Below are 24,576 nucleotides of genomic sequence, written 5' to 3'. Positions count from 1 at the left end.
GTATATTTTAGGAATAGCTGTTTGTATTGAAATAAAGGGCCTAATTCGAATTATTACTTGAGGTTTTTTTTAGCACATACAATAATTCGTGTATAATACTTTCACATTTTAAATCATAAATTCAATTTCAAACAACCAAGCAATTTTTATATTCCATTTTGAATATCGCTTTTACAGGAAATGGGGATGTAGCTCAGTGGTAGAGCGCATGCTTCGCATGTATGAGGCCCCGGGTTCAATCCCCGGCATCTCCACTTTTTTCTTTTTTTTACTGAAAATGTAACCTTGCGCCTATTGTCTTTACAATGAATTATTGATTACAACACCAAGTGATGATTCGGAGCTAAACTCATCCTACCATATAAAAACATTTAATAATGTAATTTATTTATGACGTTTAAATTAGATCTACTGCTGCTTGCAAAATGACTCTCCTTGTCCGCTCAGTCATGGGCGGAGTATTGGGCATTGTTTCTGGAATTTGATTGGCTACATTACCTCTTGCTGATAGATAGGGCTGGTTGAAATCACTGGGTGAAATGCTTGTCCACGCACTCATGGCAACATTTTGTAAAAAATATATTTTTGACCGGTGATGGCCCACGGAATTATTTCTAGTTGTTCCTCGCGTTTAAATGCAATCCACTCATAAAACCAAGACACACCATGGACCAACTGCACGACATGGCTATGCAGGCTTTCGTGGAGATCCAAACAAATAGCCTAAACACATTTTCTCGCAACAACAGCCTTGGATTTGCACTACTATAGGCAATACTTTCTAACATAACGAGATGGATAGTAGCTAAACCAAGAATACCCTAGCCTACACTGGATTGGCTTTGATCGGAGGTAACGTTAGCCTACGGAAGGCGAACTAAAATTATCCGGCATTGGTAAATATGTCTATATTGATTTACTTAAGGCTATATCCTACCTACAAATAAACAAATATTCCTAAAATGTGAAGGATATACAGTGGAATAAAGCCGCGGAACTCTTGATAGTTAATGGATTTTTGGTATTTACAGTGTGACCAGTTGAAGCTCACTGCGTATCTGTTACATTGTATTACAATAATACCATGAGAAAATCATATAGGCTACATTGTCGCAAAATGAAACCACCTGTTACAGTAAATCACTTTTTGTCGATGTATGATGTAGCCTATCCATCCCATCACTTCAGCACACCACCACAGCATCTTCACACACCAAAACTGATTATGCCACAGAAATTATTTACACGCCATTTTTCTGAATACAGGCTAAAATGCAAGGAACCTGCTTGTCCCCACCCCCCTGCCTATGAACAACGATTTTAATGATTTATTGATTCGCTTGAACAAAGAAACGAAATATTGTTGCACCTGTACAGAATATCAACATGGAAGGTAGGCGCCACTTACAGGTTGACAGAGCTATAGTTACGCTGTTATTATAGGCTAAATATATCTCGATAGCCTATCCTAGCTTGCAAATGGTTCAAGATGGATGCAGCTGCGCACGGATATGTACCTAAAATGGGATATATTCAAAAGAAAACCACCTAAAAATGCTTTTGTGCTATTCTATTTCGCAGGCGTAGGATGTTACTAGCGTCGGCCGTGGTGGTATGGGAATGGCTGAACGAGCACGGGCGCTGGCGGCCTTACAGCCCGGCCGTCTCTCACCACATCGAGGCAGTCATCCGCAACGACCCACGGGGTGGTAGTGTTGTCTTAGGCCAGGTGGACTCTCGCCTCTCGCCCTACATCATCGACTTGCATTCCATGCACCAGTTCCGACAAGATACAGGTAAGACTAATGTGACTGACGAACTGTGTATTGAGGGAATGTGAATATAGGCGCTATGCTATTACAGTGTTATTACCGCAGTGAAACCGATAATGTAGCATAGGCCTACAACATATCAGTGCAATAGCCTACACTATCCAGTTAGCCCGTAGAAACAAAATAATATGGTTTAATAACAGCCTTTATGTTCTTGTTTGATAGGCAACCGCATCTTATGCAGACTAGCCTATGTGTGCATGTATAGTTGTGTGTATAGTTCACATTTATTTTTCAAGGCCTTGTTTGTTAACTGCCTCCATTATGCCAAACACAGAGGTTATGTTTTGTTTTTCTCATGATCATGTGTTTTGCATTTCACTAAACATTCTTTCACAAGAGTCTTTCAGCATCATCATTGTTGTCATTTTTCTATTTTGGATCTGCATAGCATGGGTAGGGGCAGAAGAGTAGCCTAGATAGATAGATAGATAGATAGATAGATAGATAGATAGATAGATAGATAGATGGCACCATTTTTTTCTCAGAGTCTGTCTATCTAGAACCTAAAAGTACCAAGATTTTTTTTTTTTTGTCAAGTTCCTTAATTGAGCTTAGAATGTTCCAAGGCCAAGCAACTATCCTCCACCATTCCGGGAAAGTTGTATGCAAAATAACCATAGGACAACCACTCTCTCACCAAACACTAAGAAACATATGGTTCTCAGAACGTTATGTGCTAGCTGGGCAGTGACACACTGTACGCTCACAGCCCTTGAGGTAGTGAGCGCAGAAGACGAACCACCTTCCAGTCTTACTGTACGTACGGTAGACTACAGAGGCCGTATGTATCAAGTGTATCAGTATAAGAGTGCTGATTTAAGATCGGTTCTTTTAGATCACAATAAAAAAAGATTGGACAAAGGGGACATGATCCTAGATCAGCACTCATACTCTGAGACGCTTGATACATATGGCCCCTGATAAGTGACTGTTTGAGCACACTTAAGTGCAGTTTTCCAGGCACAATTTAGTTTCTTTACAGATATTTCCATCTATTTATTTTTAGATAACAGCATGCTCCAATGTAGTGCATGATGTCATGGCACAATCTTTAAAAAAGTGTTCCAAAAGAGTTCTTCGGCTGTCCCCATAGGAGAACCTTTTTTGGTTCCAGGTAGAACCCTTTTTGGTTCCATGTGAAACCCTTTCCACAGAGGGTTCTACATTTTCCGGTCAGGAAACGTCTGGCTTTGTTCCCACAACCAATGTGAAACCAAAAATATATGTGCTCCCAACTCCCAAGGAACCAAATGTGCTGGCTGGGTGGTTGTTGTGCGTGAGTGGACAACTACAGCATATGTAGGGCACAGTTATGGATGAGCTGTTCTCATTATGAGTTATTATTCAAAACGTGATCATGAATAAAGATGAGAATGTGGAGGGAAAATACATTTTTTGCTTGTTCCCCGTTTGATCTCAAGAACATTGTTCTTGAAATCAAAAGTGTGTATCCTACACACTACTTTCCTCACACTCTTTCATGACACATTCCCAAACCATGTGTACAAATGCCTCCAATCCTGGATTGGGTTCACATTCACAGTGCAACTGCAAGTCTCGCATGCTTTCTCGTGAGCAGCAAATATCCAAAGTAAAAACTACTGTATTTACTCTCACCTATGACTGGCTATCTGAACTTCACCCCAAAACTCTCCCTTATGTGCCTCTTATTAAGGCTGTTAATGCTATTGCTGATTGTATCCAGCCCTCCAGACATAGAGACGTCTTCACACAATGAAGTGAGGAAAGTGGGCGACAACACAAAGGGAAGAATTGTCAGACGTCTAACTTTGACTCTGCCGCCCTTCTCAACACTTTGGCTGACAAACATCCCTTTTTCTCCCCAATTTCGTGGTATCCAATTGTTAGTAGTTACTGTCTCATCGCTACAACTCCCGTATGGGCTCGGGAGAGACGAAAGTCGAGAGCCATGTGTCCTCCGAACCACAACCCAACCAAGCCGCACTGCTTCTCAACACAGCACGCATCCAACCCGGAATCCAACCGCACCAAAGTGTCGGAGGAAACGCCGTGCACCTAGCGACCTGGGGCTGACAAACACTTTTGTGCGGTTTTCCTGCTTCCCAGGCGGGGATAGCTGTGGGGAGAGAGGGGGTAGGGTGCCCCAGTCCCAAAACCAGAGGGAGGGAAAGGAGGAGGGAGGTGAGATGAATTGCAGAAGTCTGAGGTCATTGAGAGAAAAGGGGGTAGTTGGGTTGAGTTCAGATACGATGAAAAATGTACTCTGTTGCATTCCAGGCATTGTTATATGTCTATTACATAATTCAATAAGTATGTTCATGTATACGTTACATTCAAACCCTATTGTTTTGAACGGCAAACGGTTTATAGATACATTTATATTGGTTTATGTCTTGTTATTTGAAGATGTAGTTTTCTATTGCAGCTTGGCATCTCAAGCACTCTGGATTTATTCTCTCAAAACGTGTTCTTCGTTAAAAAAAAAGCAACCGTCATTCATTGTCTGCCAGTCATGCTCACTTTAATAAGACTCTTTGGGAGTATAAATGAGTTAAACCCAGGATTAGAAGTTCTTTGAATCCCAGGTAATAGGACGACCGTTGATATGGACTGAACGTTTTTTCAACATTCGTGGAGTTAAGTATCTGGACTGGGAAAGCAAACATGACCAGCTCTGAGCAACTCTGAGCCCAACCAAGGCCAGCGACCAATCACAATCCAGAACATGGTGTGCTGTTACCAGGGGCAACCTGTTAGCCTGTTTGCCCAAATTCTTAGGGAGAAAAAAAAAAACCTTTTTATGTCTAGATAGACCAACAAAAAAGGTGCAGTCAACCAAGCCTAATTTAAAAAAAATTAAAAACTTTTTATTCATGCTTTTCTTTCACTTGAACATGTCATATCAATAGTCTTTTGTGTCAATGTATGTCTATTACTGCACTGTGCTATAAATGTCATCGGTGTTGTGTTGTGACTGAATGTGGTTAGTTGAAAGGTCTTCTGGAACAGGTCCTTCTTGTGTTCCCCTCTCTGTAGTTCTGTGGCGTGACCCTCGTCTCTCTACCGTTACCCCAGGTACCCTCCGACCGGTGCGTCGCAGCTTCTACGACCCCACTTCGGCGCCGGGCCAGGGTTGGTTGTGGGAGTGGGAGAACGACACAGGCTCCTGGACAGCCTACGACACAGAGGTGGGCATCGCCATCCAGGCAGCACGCGACCGTCAGCAGCCCTGGCTGGACCTGGCGCCACTGGGTTTCTGCTACCTCATCGACTTTCAGAGCATGACCCAGATCAATGGGCAGACGCAGCGCTGCCGTCGCATCCAACGCCGCTCCGACTTGGCCTACCCTCTGGTGTCTGGGCCCCTTCCCAAGACACACCACGCCTGGGGACCCAGCCCTGCAGGACTGCCGGGGGTGGGGGTTTCCGGAGTGGGCATGGGGAACGGGAACGGTAGCGCCTATCCAAGCGGCGCCCTGCCGGCCTCTGCCATCACATCGCTGGGCCAGCCCTGCGCCTGTCAGCAATGCATGCTGGTCTTGAGCGTCAAGGCAGGCGCCATGGCGACGGCTCACACCCTGGGCAGGAGGCCACCTCAGAACAAGCCGCCCAGCCCCAAACTAGGTGGTGGTTACTCGGCCATGGGGGGGTCTTACTCGCTGACTCTCCCCCGCCCCCCCTCCTCCATGGCCAGGTCCTTGTCCCCACACAGGACGTCCGCAGGCGGGGCTAGCGGTGGTGTAGGGGTCGGCGGCGGCTTCGCCCACTCGCTCTCCCTCCTGGGTTCGGCCACCGCCGCACTCTCCCTCACCTCTACCCGGCCCCCTCCCCCGCCGCTACCCCCCCTTCCGCCTCCTCCACCGCCTCCGCCCTCCTCCATTGCGTCCAGTGTCATTCTTCCTCCCTCCTCTTCCTTCTCCATGGCGTCCTCCGGCCCTCCGTCAATGCCCGCGCCGGCTCCTCTTCTCATCTCCACGGCAACCTCCTCCTGCACCCCCTCACCCTCCGCCCGTGTCCTGGGGCCCGTGTCTTCAGCAGCGGCGGCCTGTGCAGCCCCCCTGCCACCTCGTGCCAGCCTTGCCGGGCTCAGCCGACCCGCCCTGCAACGCATCGCCATGGCCCAGTCCAGAGCCCTCATCGCCTCCGGGTGAGTCACTGCTCCAGCTGTTATGTCACTACAGTTCACAAAAATACTCCTCCCGTGTACCTCCTTTATGACGTAGTTCTCTACACTTGTCTATCTGATATGATGTTCTATCTAATGCCACAAGCAAGCACACTCAATATCACGCACACTCAATATCAGGCACACTTAATATCACGCACACTTAATATCAGGCACACTCAATATCACGCACACTCAATATCACGCACACTCAATATCACGCACACTCAATATCACGCACGTCTAGTGGTTTTGAAACGTTTTTGTGCTGCGAGTGACTACAATTGTCTGTCTACTTTGACAGTCCAGTCTCTTGCCATAACCCGAAACAAGTCAGTTGTGACCCAAACATTGATCTACACAACCTGCAAGATGGAAAAGAACCTGTTGTTAATACATAGTTATGTCTCCATTTGAACCGATATCAGAACTGGGCTCAATCTGTGTTCTGGATATCGGCCCAAACAGCATAAAGAAAGTATTCTTTCTGAAGACAAGGGAATGTCAGTGTTGAGAAAGAGACTTAGTGATGTTATGTAGCCGATACAATTGTTAACCCCAATCCAAAAACACAGTGGACTACGCCCGACGTAGACTTGTCTCTCGCAGATAAACACAACACAAGGGATGAAAAACGAGGATAGACGAGGAATTTCAACATTTTGATCCAAGGCGTTTCCACTGGCGTTGACATGCCTCCACAATCACTGCCCATATCTGACATTAACACCCCATTAGAATTAATAAACCTTTAATCCCTATGACACATTCTGTTAGCTGGTTCATTTCTATGTGAAATTCCATAACGCATTCATATCAAATACGGCGCGTTGTGTCACTCAGATTTGATTCACCCAGTTAGAATTTGAGAGGGAGGGGGAGGGGGGGGGGCTTGGGGTAAGCATAGTTTTCTGATAACATGCATAGATTGACCTCCCCCCATACACACACCCACACACAACCTCCCCAGTCCTCTCATGACATGCTTAGTGCTACTGTTGTAATACTGACATCATCCCTACACACCCAGTTCCCAGGCCTATTCTCATTCCTACAGGCCCCTCTGCCCCCCCCCTAGTGTGTATGTGTGCGGTCTCCGTGGCAACCATTGTGGGCACAGCCGAGTCCTGGTTCCCATTTCCAAAACAATGCTGGGGCACGGATAGAGGCAGGGGACTCTCAGGGCTGGGGGTACAAGGGGGAACTCAAATCTGTAGTGACTGCTGTCCCAATTGCTACCCTGAGAAGGCAAAGCTGCTTCACTATGTCCTATGGGACTATTTGTTGGGGAGTTGGCCCTGAGAATGAATGTGGCGTTGATATATAGGGGTGGGAGTGGGGGGTGATTTGGAGACATGAGACCTGTTAACAAGGGAAGTTTGGTTGAGGAGGGATTGGGAAGGGGGGTTGTTGGAGGCAGACTGCTCCAGTCTTGTAGACACAAGGCAGCGTCTCAGTTTGTGTGCCCAGTGCCTGGGGGACTCGGTTTCGACAACTACCATATTGCTTTCACCAACCCTATATTTTCAGAGGGGCCAATGAAAAGGGTCTAGGGTTAGGGTCTTTGAGCTAGGGTCCATACTGAGCCACTACCCAAGCGAGCACTTGTGTAGATCGGAAAAGGATAGGAGAGAGAGATTTAAGCAATGTGATAATAGCACCATATCTCCTGTCTAAGGTTTTCAAATCTGTGCATAGGGGGATTGGGAGCAAGAGACTGTGTGGAATGGGGTCCTGGCAAAGGACAACAGAGGTAGATATAGTTTTTTTTTTTAAAGCGAGGTAGCAGTTACTTCGGTAATCCACACATGCATATAGATGAGTTACCACCTGAGCATATGCTTGCAGGGCGAGTATCAATATTGACACAGTTACTGGCTCTGTGTGAATAATGTGTTATTGTGAGAGTAGTGAGGGAGTCAAGCAATGATCTCCTCTTAACACTAGAGGGCATTGTTCGCCACGTTACCAACTCACTGTGAAAAGCTGAGAACTTGTTGCCTGGCTACCCAAAAGCCTTGCTCCGGCCAAGAGCCACGCCCACGGACGTTAGTTTCCTCTCCGCATTGAATCAGATTACCTCCCCGGTGATTTCTAGAATGGAAATACATTCTAGACCGTCTGATTGGTCCCAGAAACCGATGGGTTGGGCCAGAGTCAGGACACAAGTGGGTAAAGCAGCGTTTTGAAAGTTTGTCCGTAGTTGTTGATAACTTGCTTATAAATTATTTATTACTTTTCAATGATCATTTTTGTCAATTGATACAGTTTTATGACAGGGCAGCTTTTAGGTCTTTTTTGTGGCTTCCAGAATAATTCACTTGATGAAATTATCTTCAATTGTTTCTCGGTGTCATTTGTCTCAGAAGTTAAATAAAGTTTTAATAAGATGTTTTTTTTTTTTTTTTGTATTTAAAAAAAATAAGTGCCCCTTTTCTCCCCAATTTCGTGGTATCCGATTGGCAGTTACTGTCTTGTCTCATCGCTGCAACTCCCGTACGGACTTGGGAGAGGCGAAGGTCGAGAGCCGTGCTTCCCCCAAAACACAACCCAACCAAGCCGCACTGCTTCTTGACACAATGCCCACTTAACCCGGAAGCCAGCCTCACCAATGTGTCAGAGGAAACAACACCGTACACCTGGTGACCGTGTCCGCCACAGGAGTCGCTAGTGGTCAATGGGACAAGGACATCCCTGCCGGGCCAAACCCTCCTCTAACCCGGAAGACGCTGGGCCAATTGTGCGCCGCTCCATGGGTCTTCCGGTCGCGAACCCAGAATCTCTAGTAGCACAGCTAGCACTGAGATGCAGTGCCTCAGACCACTGCACCACTCGGGAGGCTGACATGTTTTTTTTTCTAGTAGCCCGCATTCATTACTTAGGGCCGAATCCTAACTTGAGTTACATGTGCTAAGCTCTAACCCAGTCATGCATTGATGTCAATAGAAGATATACAGTGCCTTGCGAAAGTATTCGGCCCCCTTGAACTTTGCGACCTTTTGCCACATTTCAGGCTTCAAACATAAAGATATAAAACTGTATTTTTTTGTGAAGAATCAACAACAAGTGGGACACAATCATGAAGTGGAACGACATTTATTGGATATTTCAAACTTTTTTAACAAATCAAAAACTGAAAAATTGGGCGTGCAAAATTATTCAGCCCCCTTAAGTTAATACTTTGTAGCGATTTTGCTGATTTTGCTGCGATTACAGCTGTAAGTCGCTTGGGGTATGTCTCTATCAGTTTTGCACATCGAGAGACTGAACTTTTTTCCCATTCCTCCTTGCAAAACAGCTCGAGCTCAGTGAGGTTGGATGGAGAGCATTTGTGAACAGCAGTTTTCAGTTCTTTCCACAGATTCTCGATTGGATTCAGGTCTGGACTTTGACTTGGCCATTCTAACACCTGGATATGTTTATTTTTGAACCATTCCATTGTAGATTTTGCATCTGTTTTGGATCATTGTCTTGTTGGAAGACAAATCTCCGTCCCAGTCTCAGGTCTTTTGCAGACTCCATCAGGTTTTCTTCCAGAATGGTCCTGTATTTGGCTCCATCCATCTTCCCATCAATTTTAACCATCTTCCCTGTCCCTGCTGAAGAAAAGCAGGCCCAAACCATGATGCTGCCACCACCATGTTTGACAGTGGGGATGGTGTGTTCAGGGTGATGAGCTGTGTTGCTTTTACGCCAAACATAACGTTTTGCATTGTTGCCAAAAAGTTCAATTTTGGTTTCATCTGACCAGAGCACCTTCTTCCACATGTTTGGTGTGTCTCCCAGGTGGCTTGTGGCAAACTTAAAAAACACTTTTTATGGATATCTTTAAGAAATGTCTTTCTTCTTGCCACTCTTCCATAAAGGCCAGATTTGTGCAATATACGACTGATTGTTGTCCTATGGACAGAGTCTCCCACCTCAGCTGTAGATCTCTGCAGTTCATCCAGAGTGATCATGGGCCTCTTGGCTGCATCTCTGATCAGTCTTCTCCTTGTATGAGCTGAAAGTTTAGAGGGACGGCCAGGTCTTGGTAGACTTGCAGTGGTCTGATACTCCTTCCATTTCAATATTATCGCTTGCACAGTGCTCCTTGGGATGTTTAAAGCTTGGGAAATCTTTTTGTATCCAAATCCGGCTTTAAACTTCTTCACAACAGTATCTCGGACCTGCCTGGTGTGTTCCTTGTTCTTCATGATGCTTTCTGCGCTTTTAACGGACCTCTGAGACTATCACAGTGCAGGTGCATTTATACGGAGACTTGATTACACACAGGTGGATTGTATTTATCATCATTAGTCATTTAGGTCAACATTGGATCATTCAGAGATCCTCACTGAACTTCTGGAGAGAGTTTGCTGCACTGAAAGTAAAGGGGCTGAATAATTTTGCACGCCCAATTTTTCAGTTTTTTATTTGTTAAAAAAGTTTGAAATATCCAATAAATGTCGTTCCACTTCATGATTGTGTCCCACTTGTTGTTTATTCTTCACAAAAAAAATACAGTTTTATATCTTTATGTTTGAAGCCTGAAATGTGGCAAAAGGTCGCAAAGTTCAAGGGGGCCGAATACTTTCGCAAAAAGGCACTGTACATGAAACCTCAATGGACGATTTACATGAAAACTAGACTACATGGGATCTTACATTAGGATTTGGGCAAAAATGCTCAACAAAAAAGTCTTAACCCGTAAAATTGCAAGACGTGGTGACGGTGGAAAGGAAAACTTCCTAGGTAGGTAGACACCTTGTAGATGTACTCCCAAGGCCAGGACTTTTGGAGAGGAGGAAAATTGAATCAACTTCCCTGTCAGTTGAATAAGAGGTCAATGTGAAACACTATACCTCCACTGTTGGGAGATAAAGGGGATGGTTCACCAAAAATCTGAATTGATAAAATATTGCACTTACCTAAACCGTTGTTAACCAAACGAGATCGTTTTAAAGTGCATATTTGGTATTTAGTTGCCTAGTATTAGCTTCCCAGAGGAGAACTAAAAGCCTCATCAGTTGCGTTTAAATTAGTATATTGCCAGTGTATACTCCTCAAAACACGTGGGCATTCTCTTCCACATTATTTGAGTATTCATGTTATTGTTTAGAGTTATTTTACATTTGATACACATTTAATTTAATTTATTCATGTTATAAATCATTTTGCAGACGAACGTACCCAGAGTAACAAAACCCCATCATTTCTAGTAATGCACAGCAGACAAACAACGTTAGACTGGTACACCGACCCACACACACACTGTAACAGTTACCATGCCAGGTTCACTGACACACGGAGGGGGATAAAAGGGAGGTAGAACAGGCGTGTGAAGGGGAAAAACAAACACCTGTGTAACACCTGTAAAACGTTGAACACCCCATGGACCAAAAGATTCACTTGTAAAACCAGCTGTCGCTTTCCTCAAAAATAGAGTTAAGAAACCTCTCTGTCCAGGACAACCGGCCCAATACGTTGAATTGATTTAATTATGTCAGCCTCACTCAGCACATCGTAACATAGTTGTAAACTCTGTTCGTGTTTGTTTGGAAAGTTGTCCTTGGAAGACCTGAAAGTGAGTAGGTGGGACGATGACCGATGGTTAACAAGTTCATTTTATTTTCCTGGGCATGGTCAACCACGTCAAGAGATTAACCAATGACGTTACAGGGTCAACCCCCTTCTCCCCTGTCACGTGCTCGTCAGTGGTCCAGGCACAGTGGTCCGGGTACTTTTGTATTGCCAGGAATCTGTGAACCAGACAGTTGTTTTAGGTTCTGAACAACGACATGTGATTTTGGAGCTTGTAGATTTTGTATGTTTCCTATGGCCGTGTGTGACTATTCGTGTCCTGTACACCATAGCAGTTCTCTTGAATGGATCAGCCAGAAAGTGCACTAACGTTTTAGATTAGCTAGGGATCAAACTAAACCACAGTTTTAACTCCCAAGTCCTCTCCACATTTTTTCTCTCCCTCTCTCCTTCACTATTTTCCTCCCTCTTTCCCTTCTCCTCCACCCTCCCTCCTTCCGTATATCTCACACCTTGCACGTCCGCTCCCTGGCACGAGCGTGTTCTCCAATGTGTTTATGCCGTCTGCTCCAGTTCACAAGGTGCTTTTCATTCGCCCACATCTTCGTATCTGTGAGAGAACACTGGGCAAGAGCACCCCGACAGTCACTCGTTTACCACACAAAAGGCAGGTGACCCAATGAACTGCGCTGTGTTTCTCGAACTGTAAGCCAAGTTGGGGATGCCACCAGCCACGTCGTGCGGCAGAACTTGGGACATGGCCTACAGTTGAACTGAGGGTCTGGAAAGTGTCCGGTTGAAAGACCACGTCGGTCCTGCTTTATTTGGATAGTGGCCAGACAGGTGCTCAGATGATCAAACAACTATTGTCATTGGATGAATTTGAATTGAACTACTACTGTTGGAACGTAATCGTTGGTTTACTATCCTCAGCCACTCAGGTGTTCAAATTTGTTGTAATATGTTGCATCAGACGCACTCGATAAACAAAACCAATTGTGCTTGCTGAACATCTACGCTAGATCATCTGTCGGGGTGAGGGGCTTTCCGAATAAAGTGTTACCAAAATGTTCAAAGAGGGACTGGTGAGAGTGTAACCTGGTTCGAAATGTGCAGATGAGGAATACCTCTGTTGGGAAATAGACCTTGGAGATCATACAACGAATGAGCCACAGTTGTTCAGTGCTGTGTTGTCTTCAACAGTAGAAACATCACAAGTTGGTGATGGGCGAACAGTATTTTTCAGTACCTATTTCAAACAATGTGGCTGAATCATTGGACTAAATGTAGCCTTTATAACATTCCCACGTTTAGGTTTTATGTGTGCGGGGGAGGGGGGTAAACGTCACAAGTAATATTCTCTACCTAAAGTACTTTCAGTTAATCACTCATTACCAATCCACGCCTCTGCTTTTATGTCAAGGACTATCCCTCAGTGAAAACGCACAGCATTCCCTCACAGCGTGTACGGCTAGAGGGGGTGACCTCAGCTAATGCCGTTACTCCAGTATGCGCTGGTGTCTGTCTGCCGTTTGGCAGCCGTGCACTGTGACATGCTAATTGGCAGGTAATCTCAGTGTGGTGACGTCAACAGATGGAAAATCCCTACACTGTAAAAGCCAGAGGAATATGAGACATTCATACACCTACTGAGAGAGGAGAGGGAGACTGGAGCAGGGAGACTGGAGCAGGGAGACTGGAGCAGGGAGACTGGAGCAGGGAGACTGGAGCAGGGAGACTGGAGCAGGGAGACTGGAGCAGGGAGACTGGAGCAGGGAGATGCAGCGTATCTGAGGATATACATACCCGGGGAGGATTTATTATTGAGATTTGGAAAGGAGACAGAAGAGAGGATTGAGAAAGATTCAAGTTTGGAGAAGCGATAGTGAAAATCGTCTTTGGGATACGATTTTAATTGGTACCTGAGGGGTTTGCAGATTTCAGCTGGGAAATAAACCCCACAATCAAAGTCAAGATGACAATAATCAAATTGAACACCTAGTCAGTACGGTTTCTGTATGGATCATATTGTGAAGAATGTGGAGGCTCATGACGAATGTTTACAATGATACAGCACTCTTTCTTTCAGTTGTCTGACAGTGGGACTATGTTGGATGTGAATAACTAGTATTGAGAAGGCTGTAGGGAATGATGGGTTATTTCAATCCTGGCTTTTGGATTCTGTTTCAACTCCTGTCAGTTATATTGGGCATGGACTTTTTCTATAGGAGTGGTATTCCATTCCTGAGTTGATCGGAATTAAGATGAAATTGACCGACTGGCCAACAAACATTCTGAAGTTTAACAATCTATGCACTCATGGTTTTCTCAAAGCAGTGTTGGCTCAGGTGAGGGTTGTTGCTTTCAGTGTTGGCTCAGGTGAGGGCTGTTGTTTTCAGTGTTGGCTCAGGTGAGGGCTGTTGTTTTCAGTGTTGGTTCAGGTGAGGGTTGTTGTTTTCGGTGTTGGCTCAGGTGAGGGTTGTTGTTTTCAGTGTTGGCTCAGGTGAGGGTTGTTGTTTTCAGTGTTGGCTCAGGTGAGGGTTGTTGTTTTCAGTGTTGGCTCAGGTGAGGGTTGTTGTTTTCAGTGTTGGCTCAGGTGAGGGTTGTTGTTTTCAGTGTTGGCTCAGGTGAGGGTTGTTGTTTTCAGTGTTGGCTCAGGTGAGGGTTGTTGTTTTCAGTGTTGGCTCAGGTGAGGGTTGTTGTTTTCAGTGTTGGCTCAGGTGAGGGTTGTTGTTTTCAGTTTGGCTCAGTGAGGGTTGTTGTTTTCTGTTGGCTCAGGTGAGGGTTGTTGTTTTCAGTGTTGGCTCAGGTGAGGGTTCTTGTTTTCAGTGTTGGCTCTGGTGAGGGTTGTTGTTTTTCAGGTGTTGGTTTTCAGGTGAGGGAGGGTTGTTGTTTTCAGTGTTGGCTCAGGTGAGGGTTGTTGTTTTCAGTGTTGGCTCAGGTGAGGGTTGTTGTTGTCAGTGTTGGCTCAGGTGAGGGTTGTTGTTTTCAGTGATGGAGCAGACAACTAGGGGAGTCCTGGATGGCGTAGCGACGTGTCAACGTGTCAACAACGTGGCTCAGCAAAAGCTCTTTGACCTGCTGACATGGTATGACCCTTGACACAGAAAACACCAGAAACTGTGGTCATTGGTCACCTGAAGTTTACCTATGACACACATCTGATGTGATTGTTTCAAAATCAAATCAAATTTTATTTGTCACATGCGCTGAATACAACAGGGAAATGCGTTGTGTCTGCTAGGTGTGTGTGTTCTGAAGTGTGTTTTATGTTTCAGTGTCCCAACGGTTCCTGTGAAGAACCTCAATGGATCTAGCCCTGTCCACCCTGCATTGGCAGGTAAAAACAACCATGAAGTCTTAATATCAAAACAGGAAGCTTGAAGCTGCCTGGGAAGCTATGTTTCCTAGTCAGGCTATTGGGGAACTTTGTACCAGTGTCTAAAGCCATTTTCAGTCTTCATTTCCTCTGCCTATTTTGGTCATTTAGCGGTCAACGTCACTTTCCCTAATAATGATAGACAGTGTTACAGAGAATCCGGCTTAATTTGTTAATGTGACCCATAAATAGAGAATGAGTGTAGCTTATGATGGACCAGTGTCTACCTGGGTTAAGCTCAATAGACAGTGGTGGAGGAGTCTCATTGCTCCCACTGCTGGTTGTCTCTAGGTATTACAGGGATCCTGATGAGCGCCGCAGGACTTCCTGTCTGTCTGACCCGCCCTCCCAAGCTGGTGCTCCACCCCCCGCCCGTTAGCAAGAGTGACATAAAGCCCGTCCCCGGCCTCGGCCACTGCTGCCGCAAGACCACCAAGAAGCAAGCTCGCAAAGGTGGGTGTAGCGCTCACAAACACACACACACACACCCCAACATAGGAAATGTGGGTCACAGTGATTAATTCACTAACAATGTCTCTTTCATCCCTTTCTCTTAGGCAAGACCCCTGAGGAAGTAGTGAAGAGGTACCTTCAGAAGGTCCGCAACCCCCCAGAGGAGGACTGCACTATCTGCATGGAGGCCCTGGCTGGGCCCTCGGGATACAAGGGCCCCGGAGTTGGGGGAATCCAGCGGGCAGAGTCGGTTGGTCGCCTGGCTCAGTGTGGGCACCAGTACCACCTGCAGTGCTTGGTGGCCATGTACAACAACGGCAACAAGGACGGCAGCCTACAGTGCCCTACCTGCAAGACCATCTACGGCGTGAAGACGGGGAACCAGCCACCCGGCAAGATGGAGTACCACGTCATCCCCCACTCGCTGCCCGGCCACCCTGACTGCAAGACCATCCGCATCATCTACAACATCCCCCCCGGCATCCAGGTAACAGCCTTACTGCCCATCCACATACTACACGCATCTGATGTACTGTAAATACAAGATGATGGGCGTTCTCGTGAATTCACCCATTGACTGTGCATGATTATTTATATTCTAATCCCTTTCACCTTTTCCCAGGGGCCTGAGCACCCGAACCCGGGCAAGCCATTCACCGCCCGGGGATTCCCCCGACACTGCTACCTCCCTGATAGCGAGAAGGGACGCAAGGTCAACACCAGCTAACTTCCTGTTTACTAGTTTGTACTGGTTTGCTGTAGATGAAATGACTGGGTTGTGTAGCTAACTTTCATTCTTTTTTTTCCTAGGTACTGAAGCTGCTGCTGGTGGCGTGGGACCGCCGGCTCATCTTCTCGGTGGGCACGTCCAGCACCACGGGCGAGTCGGACACGGTCATCTGGAACGAAGTGCACCACAAGACTGAGTTTGGCTCCAACCTAACAGGCCATGGCTACCCCGACCCAGGCCACCTGGACAACGTTCTGGAGGAGCTTAAGGCCCAGGGGATCACAGAGGAGGAGTGCCTACCCAGAGACTGAGCTAAAGACGGGCCAATGGGGAAACAGCAACACAGAGACTTGTTCTGACTCTGGAGACTTGAGACAGAGCTTAAACAATGAACATACAGACTCAGAGCAACACAACGGAACAGAGATGAGAAGAAATAGACAAATTAATATGTAAAAAAAAATTAAAAAGAGAAATACAGAAATTAACACAGACAGCGCAAATGTGACAGCAACAGAAACTGAATGCCTGAAAGACTCCATACGAGAAGAAGTGACTGAACGGGTGAATAGATGAGCCAAGAAAAAGAACCAACGGCACATTAAACAAATAGAGAAACAGACAAATCGACTGTCTGACTGTAGTTTCTAGCGACACTGACTGAGGTACAACATCATACACCCTCTGAACAGGTGGGCTGTGGCTTAGCTGCATAGGTTGGGTGTATGATGGAATGTTTTAGTTTATTCCTGCTACGTTAATGGTGGCGTCACAAAATGTCATTCAGTGAGACGTTTGAGGCAAAAGTGCACATACAATTCAGTGTTGGACAGAAGCTGTTGTTTACACTGTGAGAGTTTGACAAGAATGTACGGAATCTGTATTGGTCCAATTGAATTCAATGGTGAACCAAGTCACCAGAGCTGCTGTAAGTGGTAGGATGAACGCTAAAAATGGGTATTAGTGGGGTTATGATAGATGGGCTAATGAATGGTAGAGGGCAAAAAAGTATTAGACCACCGGCAGCAGAGTAACAAGTCTCTCATTTACAGAAAACGTTAACGAGAACGTTCAAAATATTTAATGTTATGACTGGATGTGTGAGCATGAATGTGTAATGCCCTCTAGTGGTACTTGTCGAAAAATACATTCCCTTGGCCTCTATAGGTTTTCTTCTGTGTTTTATTAATTGCTGTATCATTTTTGAAAATGCGTTGTTGTACATTTTAAATAGTTGTTATATATTGGCTCGGTTTGAGTTTCATTTCATTTTTACATTCCATTTTCTTTTCACCTGGTTTAACCGCTGTATGTTGTCTGTTTGATTGCTACAGCATTGTTTTCTATATGTGACATTGTAAGGACATGAGTCAGGCTTGACTCTTCCTCGAGAGGGCTCCTAAATATTACAAGCCTCTGTGGGTGTCTGTGTGTTAATATCTGAGTTTTTACCTCGGACGATTTAAGACTCGTCCGTTGCCAGGCCCTTTCAGTGTTAGTGTTTTGGGAACCCTCTCGGTGGGGTGGGTGAGCCTAAAAGCACAAAATGAGAGTCCTTTTCAAACCATGTGTGCATCTCAATAGTCTTACATAGCTTCCTCTCCAATTCTTTCATGTCATGGCAGATGATTGAACAGGGATGGGGGGGTGAGAAGGGCACTAGACTATTGAGATGCACCCCAGAAGGAATTAAATCAGATATAAAGCTGTGATTGGACCTGCCACGTGAGGTCAGATTTGCACTGCACAGAGCATCGTCTTTCTTTATTCCTTTAGTCAAAAGGAAACATGGAAAGTTAGGCATGACCTTAAGAAGTTATATCTAACCGTTAAAACTACTTTGGGTTTCATTTTCTTTCTTTTAGACACCAGCTTCAAGCGAACCTTCTGCTGTTTTTGCTGTAAGGAGGAACAAAGATTTGCTCTGTCGTCGATCTAACCTGTGGTCAAACGGTCCAGTCGGTTTGTGTTAGGTCCATGACTGACCTGCTTATAAAGCGGTACTATTGACAATATGTTTGAGTATGTGTTAACATGCAAATGTTAGGCCAACATTTATAATTTATATTTTTTCTGTATGTATGTGTGTGTTTATGTATACAACTTTACCTTAAACATTTTGTAAAGGTACGGTTATAACGCAACTCTATACTTAATGAATTTTATTTATTGTGCTCTATTTTTTATAATTTTTATCAAATAGTTTTTTTTGTAAGTGGCATATCAAAACCACATGTTTATTTATTTTTTACTTTGTATTGTTTAGCCACATTTTACAGCTGTGTGACTACATGATGTCTACATATCCATCACATGACTGCTGTAATTGTACTTTCTGGGAAAGGGTACTGCATTTGGCACATGTTATGTGACCCTGTATCCCCCCTCTCCCCAATGATACCAGCAGCTGGTATGTCTTATGCAGGACTTGATGTAGTCGTGTTTTATGTCTATTCAGTTCTTGCACTGCTCAGTTTGGCACATGTCATTTTCTTTCCCAGGCACAGTTTGACTACTGGTCCGTCAATGGGAATAAAACAACGGTTGAAGGCTCATGACCACTTTGTAAAAAAAAGCTGTTAATAAAACCTTTGTAAAAGTTGTAATGGAGAGAACGAATGACGTTGAGAACTATGATGGCAGAGAAAGTAGTAACGTATAAAACTACAAAAGACTTGCATTTAAAGTAACAGTGGGACAATTAAAATAGCAGTATGATGATTACGGTGTTGGTGTCTTTTCGTGTGGGTGTATGTATTTATGTATATACCTATTATGCAGGGATTGACATGAAGGGTTACCCTATTGGCCGGGGGCAAGTAAACTGAACAGTTGGGCAAGGTGGGCAGTTTTCCTTACTCAAACAACCAAACTGCAAGAATTCCAGTAGCCTAACCCTAAACTTTCTGGTTCCTCCCCATCGTTTAAGTGAAATACGGCCAATTTATGGCATTTCTGCATGTTAATATATATGGGCAAGTGACCATAAATGTACACTTGATTTGCCTGACTTGCAAGTGCCTTTCGGAAATACAGTAATTCTAAGGTTTGTCCCCAGATCATTCACTCTATGGACATGACAGGGTCAGTCTAACCATGTGAAACTACAAAGGACAGTTTATCTCTAGATTAGTCTGAGCTCTGGATTAGTAGTCTGGATTATGTCCACTTTAACAAATGAGAAAAGGTAGTAAGATAACTATTTAAGAATGGCCTATAAGATTAAACAATGACTTTAATTGCTGCTCTTCTTCTAGTTACTAGGCTAATGTGTAGCACAGTAGCCAACACACTAACTGGCATCGGGCAGTCTCTAGACTACCAGCCAGTTTCTATATCACTGTGTGTGGTTATGAGAGGGCTTTTGTGCCTCAAAGTGCCAGTTCTTGCCAATTAAGTCAAATTTCTCAATAGGTTTTGATCTATTTGACAGGCTCGAGCTGCTTGAAAACAGTTGCCGACATGCAGACGGTCAAGATGTATAAATAGACTAACATATGTGTTATGTATTTTATGTAATTATATAGAACTGCAAGGTTTGCTCTTTCACTATCTTCTGCCACTTCAGGACAGATATTTAAAAACAATATGTGGTGTTTTGTGGTCATGGGTTCAATTCCTGCAGGGATCACTTACAAAAAAAAGTATGCACTCAATTTACTAGAAACGTTAACCAAAACAATTTGTGGCTTAACATAAACCTATAGACCTCTGTCCACTTCAATGGAGGAGGTACACTAACATTCAAAAGTTTGGGGTCACTTAAAAATGTCCTTCATTTTTTTGCCCATTAAAATAATATCAAATTGATCAGAAATACAGTGTACACATTGTTAATGTTGTAAATGACTATTGTAGCTGGAAACGGCAGATTTTTTATGGAATATCTACATAGGCGCGCAGAGGCCCATTATCAGCAACACTCACTCCTGTGTTCCAACAGCACGTTGTGTTTGCTAATCCATGTTTATCATTGTAAAAGGCTAATTGATCATTAGAAAACCCTTTTGTAAGTATGTTAGCACAGCTGAAAACTGTTGTACTGATTAAAGAAGCAATAAAACTGGCCTTCTTTAGACTAGTTGAGTATCTGGAGCATCAGCATTTGTGGGTTCGATTACAGACTCAAAATGTCCAGAAACTAGTTTGCGAAACAGACGCCTCACAAGTCCTCAACTGGCAGCTTCGTTAAATAGCACCCGCAAAACACCAGTCTTAACGTCAGCAGTGAAGAGGCGACTCCGGGATGCTGGCCTTCTAGGCAGAGTTGCAAAGAAAAAGCCAGTGTTATGGCATGGTGGAACGTCTGTCAGTTTCTATGGAGCAGATGGACCTCGAGATTTAATAAGGACAAAACTGTGTTAAGACTGTGACAGCAAAGGGTCACTAATAAAGACAAAGTGATGGTAAATCACAGATGGGTCTGGCTATTAGTGGCACTGGCATTATAATTTCTTCCGACTTCAACGTGGCCCCTTCTTGGAAATCTGGGGATTGGCTGGGGGAGTTTACACAGACAGTGTTATGTTCACGTTGTCTCCTGAGTGCTTTATGTCTTCTAGTATTGAAATCTAACATGGACTATAATGGCTCGTATCCATCATTACACTCTGTCTTGTGTGAACCTGTACCTGTTGCTAGTGGAGAGCAAGAGAGAGAGAGATAACATGCTAAGCCCACCCTTGCACGCCAAGGGCCATATCGTGGTAAGGAGTGGGGGAGGGGTTCAAGTGTCCACACGTAAGCTGCCCTACTGACAGGACTCATTGTCTTGGTTTAATATACACTGACCCCCCCCCAATGTCTTTCCCCTTTGCATATAATTTCATCTTGCATTGAGAATAGTATCCACACAGTCAGTCCCTGCAGTCCCTGCACTCCCAACTGTATGTTATTAAAAGCTTTTAAATGCAGCAACGTCTTGGCAGCCTTGTTGCCAAGGAAACAAATGAAACCCGCTCTCTCATTCTACTCCCTCCCTCGAGGCTCACATTTCAAATCTGTTTTCCCTGTAATCTCTGGCCTAACTCGTTGCGTTTCAGCTAAAAGCTTTTTGTTGTGGCATTGGAGCCAGAGAGCCAGAGAGGACATGAGAGACAGGGAATGGTTAAGAGAGCTGGGGGAGGAAGAAAGAGGGTCCTCCTAGTTGCCAGGGCAACTTGACATCACAGTGACGATTTCCTCCATTTAAAAGCTTTTAACTGGATCCCTCTCCTGCCCTAGGCCCCATTTTGAGTCCTCTTTCAGCTAAACTCGGGGGGAAAAGCACAGGCAAAGCAGAGCGGTGTGTGGCTGTTTGCAACCACATTCCACTGACAACTGCTAGACTGCTAAAAACACCTTAGAGCAGAAAAGGGCTTTCAAACTAAGCCGTTTTGGGGGCCTATTTTGTTTACCAAACCAAAACAGGAATAGAGCACTTTCGAGTGGGCTTTCAAAATGGCCACCGAGGACAGTTTCAGTTACCTCTTCTTGGGCCACAGCGAGAAGCACAGAAGGGCCCGAAACTGGACTGATGCGGAGATGAAGGGGCTCCTGTACGTCTGGGAACAGAACGTCGCCGAGCTGAAGAAATGCAAGAGGAATACCAAGATCTATGAGAAAATGGCCCAGAGGTTCTTCGAGCTCACGGGAGAACAGCGCCACCGGGAGGAGATCAAGATGAAAATCACCAATATGTCTTTCCAGTACAGGCAAGTGTAAGAAATACATAATTTATTTGTTTGGATGGAAAGAGGTGGCAACATAAATCCATTAAAATATTATATTGTATGAACTTACTTAAATATCCGCAGAGAGAGTAGACAAAAATGGGCTATTTCTTGTGAATTTAACCCCACGGGTGGCAGGCTAGCCTAGTGGTTAGAGTGTTGGACTAGTAACCGGAAGGTTGCAAGTTCAAACCCCCGAGCTGACAAGGTACAAGGCCATCATTGAAAATAGGAATTTGTTCTTAACTGACTTGCCTAGTAAAATAAAAAAAGAGCAACCTGCATACCTAGAACTCAATACAGGTAGCTATGATACCTATAAACCCATATGTCTGATGCCCACTACTGGACCCAAACCAATATCCTTAACTTCTGTCCTTCTTTGACAGGAAAATTAAGTGCACGACCAATGGGAGTGGAGGTACCCCCGACTGGCCGTACTACCAAGCCATAGAGAAGATCCTCACCAAGACTGCCGATAATGGGACTATGAACCCATTTGAGCTCCAGTCTTCAGGCCCCTCCACCTCCATGGAGGCCTCGATTTCCCATGCGGAGGGCCTCCCCATGGGCGTCCTTCCGGAGTACACAGGCTCCTCTGATGAGATGGAAATTAGGGAGGACCTGGGTGGATCGGAGAGCTCTGGCAGTCTGCATTCCGGGCTTCCCTGTACTGAGTAAGGCCATGTTTACATATTGGTCTTCAAATGAGGGAACAGACAGAGAGAGAGAGAAAGGGGTATCAAGCTGAGTTATTGAGCTAAACTGCCCACCCTTGCCAAGAGGGGTCCTCCATTGTCATTGGTAGGGTGTGATAAAGAGTCTCCACAAGGCTCTCTAAGTGATAAAGATGAACAATGAATTGTGATGATAGTTAGTTCGCATGAGAGTACTTAGCATACATTGAGTTTACTTTAATTTCAACCTCTTCTTTAGTTCCTGGCTTATCCCAGAAACCGTTTGATTTAAAAAGGTTCCTATATATGGAATGAAAAACATATCCATGAAATCTCTTGAGTACTTGCATAAAACTCTCTATATACTGTGTCATTACCATTACTTTAACTAACAAAGTTTCTGTCCAGTTCCCACCCGGCACCGGCCAAGAGGAAAAAAGTACACCAGCACCTCTCCCTGAAGCGGTGGAAGCTGAAGGTGATGGAGGCAATGCTGCAGGAGCAGCGGAAGGTGAGCCGGGCGGTGGAGGAGACGTGCCGCGAGGTGCGCCGCGTCATGCACCAGCAAAACCTCCTCCAGGTGCAGAGCCTACAGCTCCAGGAGCGCATGATGAACCTGCTGGAGAAGATGATTCAGCCACCCGCTGCCCCCATACCCACCTGGGGTTCTGCTGCCCAGCCAGGGGTCAAAGAGCCAGGGCAGGGGTGAAGGGTCAAGGGTGAGGGATCAAGGGGGGTGGGGATGGTCAATATATGGCTATTCTAGAAAAAAAATTATATATGACAAAATGCTATAAGGCTATGCTTGGTGATCGCTATGACTATTCTAGAAAGGACCTGCTATATGGCACTTTTTAACAACTGATTGATAGTGAATACTGACTGTAATTGTCAATCTCAATCTCACCCTTATCCATAACCTGGACACTTAACCCCCAGAGAGAGGGAAAAGCTTATCAACTTGCTCAACAGTACTGAGAGAATATAGATGGTTTCGTCCTTTCTAGAATGGCCATCTTGTAGTTTCTGTGAGAGAGTGAGAGGTCAGGGGTGAGGGTTCAGAGGTGTACGGCTGAGGCTAGTTCTTAGACATGTTCCACCATTCAGATTTGAAAGATATCTACAAGCTAGGAAAATACGTTTTCAGATCGACAAAAGACAATGTATGTCCACAAATTCTACATCTTGATGACAAAAGGCATGGGCATTTGATGTTGTATCAATTATGTTTTAATGTCTGTCCTGCTATGGTTGTTGCATATCCCAACTAGCATAGCCTAATTGTTTGAAATGTATGACTGAAATAAAAACTCATGTTCTGTTATCATTTTTGGTTTGTCTTTCAACTATTCCTGGTACCATCACGTCTCCCTTTCATTCTAGATATTGCTACAATGTAGCCTACATATGCTGTGTTTACACAGAGAGCACAATTCTGATATTTTTTTAAATAATTAGATTTTTTTTACAAATCAGAATAGCTCTGAAAAAGATCTGATGTGAAAAGGTGGAAAAATTATCAGAATTGGGATGCCTGTGTAAACGCATACATAATGTTAGCATTCACACTTAGTGTGTATGTAATGTAATAGTATCTTTATACAATAAAACAAATAATATTATATGACAGCAATGATATAATGTGTAACAATAACACAGTATCTGCTTCTCTTGCATGGCAGTGGTTGGACTGGTTTAGAAAGAAAGGATATCAACACATTAAACGATTGAAAGTGCTAGACAGGCAAATCCAGGAAGGGGTTTATTCTCAGTGTTGTGGGTAATGTGAGAGGACAGTTACAGTAACTCACTTTAAACAGCATTGTCTTGAATAATTAACTGTTGTCTGAGAGGATTAGGGGAAACCTTGGGATTAAATAGAAGGGAGTTGAATGTAGCTTTGCCAGGTGTAGGTTTAGCATTTTAAATGCACTTTTTAAAATTTAATCAACATAATCAATATACTGAAAGTGGGTCCTACTGCAAAAATATAATAATAGTCTGCTTATTCTCATTAAATGACTGTCTTTCACTTCACTGGCCTACTAGGCCTAAAAAAAATATCCAGGGTTTTTGTAGGCCTAAACATGAGTAAACATCTGCTTTTGGGCTTGCTCTATG

At 44.5% G+C, this 24,576-nt stretch overlaps 2 protein-coding genes, 1 long non-coding RNA gene and 1 other non-coding gene across 8 annotated transcripts; all 4 read left to right on the top strand.

Moving 5' to 3' along the window:
- The first annotated feature begins 182 nt into the window (after positions 1 to 182).
- Positions 183 to 254, top strand: trnaa-cgc (transfer RNA alanine (anticodon CGC)). Its single transcript has one exon. It is a non-coding gene; the product is annotated as a tRNA-Ala (tRNA).
- Positions 222 to 18,788, top strand: LOC118368716 (E3 ubiquitin-protein ligase DTX1-like). Of its 4 annotated transcripts, none has more exons than XM_035753039.2 (9): positions 222 to 896; positions 1,267 to 1,393; positions 1,582 to 1,796; positions 4,854 to 5,964; positions 14,784 to 14,845; positions 15,176 to 15,337; positions 15,442 to 15,824; positions 15,960 to 16,049; positions 16,148 to 18,788. In XM_035753039.2, the coding sequence occupies exons 2-9, from the start codon at positions 1,308 to 1,310 to the stop codon at positions 16,376 to 16,378; spliced, it is 2,340 nt and encodes a 779-aa protein (XP_035608932.1). In that variant the 5' UTR covers positions 222 to 896; positions 1,267 to 1,307; the 3' UTR covers positions 16,379 to 18,788. The 4 variants fall into 4 exon arrangements, with proteins under 4 accessions (XP_035608932.1, XP_035608935.1, XP_035608934.1 ...); XM_035753040.2 differs by having other exon boundaries at positions 231 to 896; positions 4,893 to 5,964; XM_035753042.2 differs by lacking the exon at positions 1,267 to 1,393 and having other exon boundaries at positions 224 to 852.
- LOC127916012 (uncharacterized) lies at positions 13,953 to 14,777 on the top strand. The gene is made up of 3 exons (XR_008093206.1): positions 13,953 to 14,225; positions 14,284 to 14,314; positions 14,478 to 14,777. It is a non-coding gene; the product is annotated as an uncharacterized LOC127916012 (long non-coding RNA).
- Positions 18,789 to 21,108: 2,320 nt separating the features above from the next.
- Positions 21,109 to 23,760, top strand: LOC118368740 (myb/SANT-like DNA-binding domain-containing protein 1). 2 transcript variants are annotated; one of them, XM_035753100.2, is made up of 3 exons: positions 21,109 to 21,760; positions 22,168 to 22,455; positions 22,864 to 23,760. In XM_035753100.2, exons 1-3 carry the CDS (start codon positions 21,507 to 21,509, stop codon positions 23,162 to 23,164), a joined length of 843 nt encoding a protein of 280 aa, XP_035608993.1. In that variant the 5' UTR covers positions 21,109 to 21,506; the 3' UTR covers positions 23,165 to 23,760. The 2 variants fall into 2 exon arrangements, with proteins under 2 accessions (XP_035608993.1, XP_035608992.1); XM_035753099.2 differs by having other exon boundaries at positions 21,109 to 21,766.
- The last annotated feature ends 816 nt before the right edge of the window (positions 23,761 to 24,576 follow it).

This window comes from Oncorhynchus keta, chromosome 35, assembly GCF_023373465.1.
Source record: "Oncorhynchus keta strain PuntledgeMale-10-30-2019 chromosome 35, Oket_V2, whole genome shotgun sequence".
In the NCBI taxonomy this organism is placed as follows: Eukaryota; Metazoa; Chordata; class Actinopteri; order Salmoniformes; family Salmonidae; genus Oncorhynchus; species Oncorhynchus keta.
The sequence above is the reverse complement of the archived record's forward strand: the minus strand, read 5'-3'. Positions and strand labels throughout refer to the sequence as shown.